This window comes from Mesitornis unicolor, unplaced genomic scaffold (assembly GCF_000695765.1).
Source record: "Mesitornis unicolor isolate BGI_N332 unplaced genomic scaffold, ASM69576v1 scaffold5485, whole genome shotgun sequence".
Lineage (NCBI taxonomy): Eukaryota > Metazoa > Chordata > Aves > Mesitornithiformes > Mesitornithidae > Mesitornis > Mesitornis unicolor.
In genome coordinates this window covers 8234-12186 of record NW_010183333.1, presented here as the reverse complement: position 1 = coordinate 12186, position 3953 = coordinate 8234, and the positions used below count along the sequence as shown (strand labels likewise).

General features: G+C 43.8%; 1 protein-coding gene across 1 annotated transcript in view; it reads right to left on the bottom strand.

Moving 5' to 3' along the window:
* Positions 1 to 3643: 3643 nt before the first annotated feature.
* Positions 3644 to 3953, bottom strand: part of MSANTD4 (Myb/SANT-like DNA-binding domain containing 4 with coiled-coils) — a 2895-nt gene continuing 2585 nt past the window's right edge. The window contains exon 2 of the mRNA XM_010184083.1: positions 3644 to 3953. This exon is cut by the window's right edge and continues 281 nt beyond it. Coding sequence (XP_010182385.1) covers positions 3644 to 3953 — 310 coding nt within the window.

Sequence of the window (3953 nt, the reverse complement as noted above, 5' to 3'; positions counted from 1 at the left end):
GGTGTGTCCTGTTGGACGTGTGACTGCTCTTAGTCCTGAGCTGGTTTTGGGGACCTTTTGGGTTTTTGCAGCCTTACCCTGTGACCTTCTCTGGTTGTTGTTAGGACACCGTTAAGCATTAGCCAGTCTGACTCCAAAGCACATTGTAAAAACACCTGGACACACTCTGCTTCTCTTCATTAATGTCTTGGCCAGACACAAATTGGTGGGACCCATCACTAATAACAGGCAGCAAGAAACTCTCTTGAAGTAGCCTTTATTTTACCTTTGTTGTTTGGTCGTCTGGCCCTAAAATTACTGGCTAGAAACTCCTTCATGGAGTAGTGGACACAATGGCATACGAAGGTCTCGGTGCATGCTCCTGCTGCAGCACGGGACATGACACAGCCTGCACAGAGTGCGTGAGGCTGCTGCCTTTTGCAGCAGTGGCCAAGTTTCTGGCTGCACCTCAGGCTGTGTTTTGGCCCTTGCCATTCCCATCCATACGTTGCCATAAGGGCCCAAAGTCACGAGATCTGACAGCATCAGCCACAACCGCCATAAAGCAGCTTACGCTGACCACTGGGGATATTCCCCATACTCTGTTTATCTGTCAACAGCTTCACCCACCTTCTCTCTTACTAAATGTTTGATCTTCACCCCTTGTCTTTTTTTATTCTCCAAATACTTGCCTCTTCCTACATGTGTATGGTTTCCCCCTTGTCTTAAAATTCTTCCTTGTCTGGAAATGTCGCTCATTACTTACAATCACAGCCCCTTCTTCTAAGTAGAAGTCCAAAATCTTCCCCTCTCTAACACATGAACTCAGTTTCTGAGTATGTCCTGACTTTGGTGACATTTACATGGTCAAAATCCTGCCCTTAGGCTTTGCTGTCAGGATCCCAGGTTGGTAAATCAAGCAATTAAAGTTTAAGAGATTGCAGATTAGTATTTAAACATATGACATTTAAATTCAAATTACCACAAAATGACTGCAACTTTAGTATGAAAAAGCAAGCTATAAAATTGATGTATTAAACTCTGTAATTTTCTCTATTATGTTGAAACTGTATTTTCAATGATTTATGACGATACTTAATTTCATCATTCAGTGTTTTTCCAAAAGGTTTTGTATAACCAAAGGATGCATCATTTCCCTAGAAGGCTGAAGAGTTGTTAGAAGAAATAATTGCTTACATACTGCTCTATTCATGCTTGGAGAAGTGTTCAAATTTCTAAAATTCAGAAATCAGAAATGGTTCAGATTTATCTATTTTCCCCCAAAACCTTTAATGCTTTTGAGGCAGCGTATCAGGTTTGCATTGCAAGGTTTTGGTAGGGGGGGGACTACAGGGGTGGCTCTGTGAGAAGCTGCTCTTGAAACTTCCCCTACATCTGACAGAGGCAATGGCAGCCAGCTCCAGGACAGACCCACTGCTGGCCAAGGCTGAGCCCATCGTCGATGGTGGTAGCGCCTCTGGGATAATTTATTTAAAGGAAAAAGCTGCTGTGAAAACAGCAGCGGAGAGAGCAGTGGTGAGAGAAATAGCTCTACAGCCAGCCAGGTCAGTAAGGAAGGAGGGAGAGGAGGCACTCCAGGCACTGGAGCAGAGATTCCTCTGCAGCCGGTAGTGAAGACCATGGTGAGGCAGGCTGTCCCCTTGCAGCCCACAGAGATACATGGTGGAGTAGAGATCCACCTGCAGCCCATGAAGGACCCCACACTGGAGCAGGTGTTTGCACCCAAAGTAGGCTGTGACCTTCTGGGAAACCTATGCTGGAGCAGGCTCCTGCCAGGACCTGTGGACTCGTGGAAAGAGGGTCCCACTGTGGAGCAGGTTTGCTGGTAGGAGCAGTCAACACTGGAGCAGACTTGTTCCTGAAGGACTGCACCCTGCGATAGGGACCCACACTGGAGCATTCATGAGGAATTGCAGCCCCTGGGAAGGACTCACGTTAGACAACTTTGTGGACAACTGTCTCCTGTGAGAGGGACCCCATGCTGGGGCAGAGGAAGGGGGAGTGACTGAGCAGCTTTGGCGGGCACCTGGCACCTCAACCACAGTCAACACATCACATTCAGAAATCTCAGACACAGTCACCCCTGGGGCATTTCCATCCAGCTGGTTCATGTTTTCTTCCTTTGTACTTTCTCAAGTACTGGTCACTTGAAGCCCTTCTCTGGGGTGCCTCATCTCTCCAATTTACTACACAGGTACTAGCAACTTTGGGCTCTTGCAGTGTGGAGTATCCAGGTTTCACCTCATATGTAGCCCCATTTCTCTGTGAAGAAACAGTCTCAAGAGCAAATCTGGATTGTAGTAGTCAAATTTATTTTCACTGTAGAAGCACACTTGTTTCAATAAAAAAATAACATTTTCTTTGCAGAATAAAAGTAATCCTGTAGTAGTATAAATATATTTACTTGCACAAGAATCCATGTAAGTCACTCAACATATATCCAGATTTAGTATTTAGTCCTAAGTTTCAAATAGAGTCAACAAAAGACACTTGCAGAAAGAGGAGAAATGTGAAGTCTCTCTCAGTTGGGATTTAAACATGAAATAACAGAAAGCTTCCTTGTGTCGGCTGTTTGGTTTTTTTAAATTACTTTAAATGGATACATTACTTACAAAAAATACTGACAGCCTTCAGCACTGACCATTTCTGTTTGTCCAATTAAAGCACACACACAGAGAAGCCTCTTCTGGCTGCCTCCCACACATGACCTCAGCACTGGTCAGGTAGAACTAGCATCAAAAGCGCTGGTGTCCAAGCTCAGTGCTCCTGAGTCCGTGCTCAGCCTCTGCATCTCCAGTCCCGAGACTCCCATCACCAGTTCCTGTCTTTCAAGGAATAAACGAGGTCTAGCAGTTTACTTCAGGAGGTCATTGCAGACTCATCAGACAACATGCCTGATCAATCGGTAAGTCCCTATTCTATACTAAGACAGGTGCTACATCCCACCTTGCATTATTAATGCCCTGGTGCAACCAACAGTCCAGCTCACAGGAGGTATGGTTGATGTGTAACTTCATCTAGTACAAATACTTCATGCAAAAGGAAGAACACTATTTTCTGCACGCCCATTCAGTTCAAGCCATGGAACAACAGTAAACACAACTGCAGTGAATTTAACTTGTACTTTAACTTTTAGATAACTCTTGAACTCTTTTTCAAATTGTGGGGGTAGAAAAAAAAAGTCAAAAGGGGAAATTAAGTTCAATGACTCAATCACATCATGACTCTGTGTTACTGTGTTCTGTCTAACTTATTTACTGTGTGGGTTATCATCAGTACCATGCCCTCACAACATATGTCGATTTACTCTGATCCTTCTCTACTGTTACTACAGAAAAAAGTATAAGGTTCAGCCTTGATTCTTCTCAGTGTGTATATGAGAGGAGAACATTGAACTAATACAACACAATACTGAAGACAAGAGAACACTTAGCTCTGATACACTGAAAAGCAATTTCACACATAAGCTCATTTATGTAGGCACACTGACATATTGAGCACTATTTTTTTTTTTAGTTTAACATCAACATTCAGCTCTAAACAGACGAATGTTAAGCCTCTAAGACAGTTTCAGTATTAAGAAAAGAACTACCTCTATTTTACAAATATTAGAACACTACTGTTGAAGCTTCAGTCGAGAGGTTCACTGCAAGTGACCCTCTCTCTGAATTCGAAGGCGCTCCTTCTCCACTTGCAAGCGCTCCTTCTCGATCTGCAGCTTCTCTGACTCGAACTTTAGGAACTGCAGCCTCTCTTTCTCTAACTGCAAACGTTCTTTTTCAAGTTTTAACTTTTCAGTTTCTAGATCCAGAGGCTGCATGATGGGCTTTTCTGTTTGGGTGAGGTCATTTTCCAGGGCAGGTTTTTCAGCATGCAGAGTCTCTAGCCTGAGTTTCTCCCATTCAATTTGAAGTCGCTCTTTCTCAATCTGAAGTCTCTCACGCTCCAAGTCA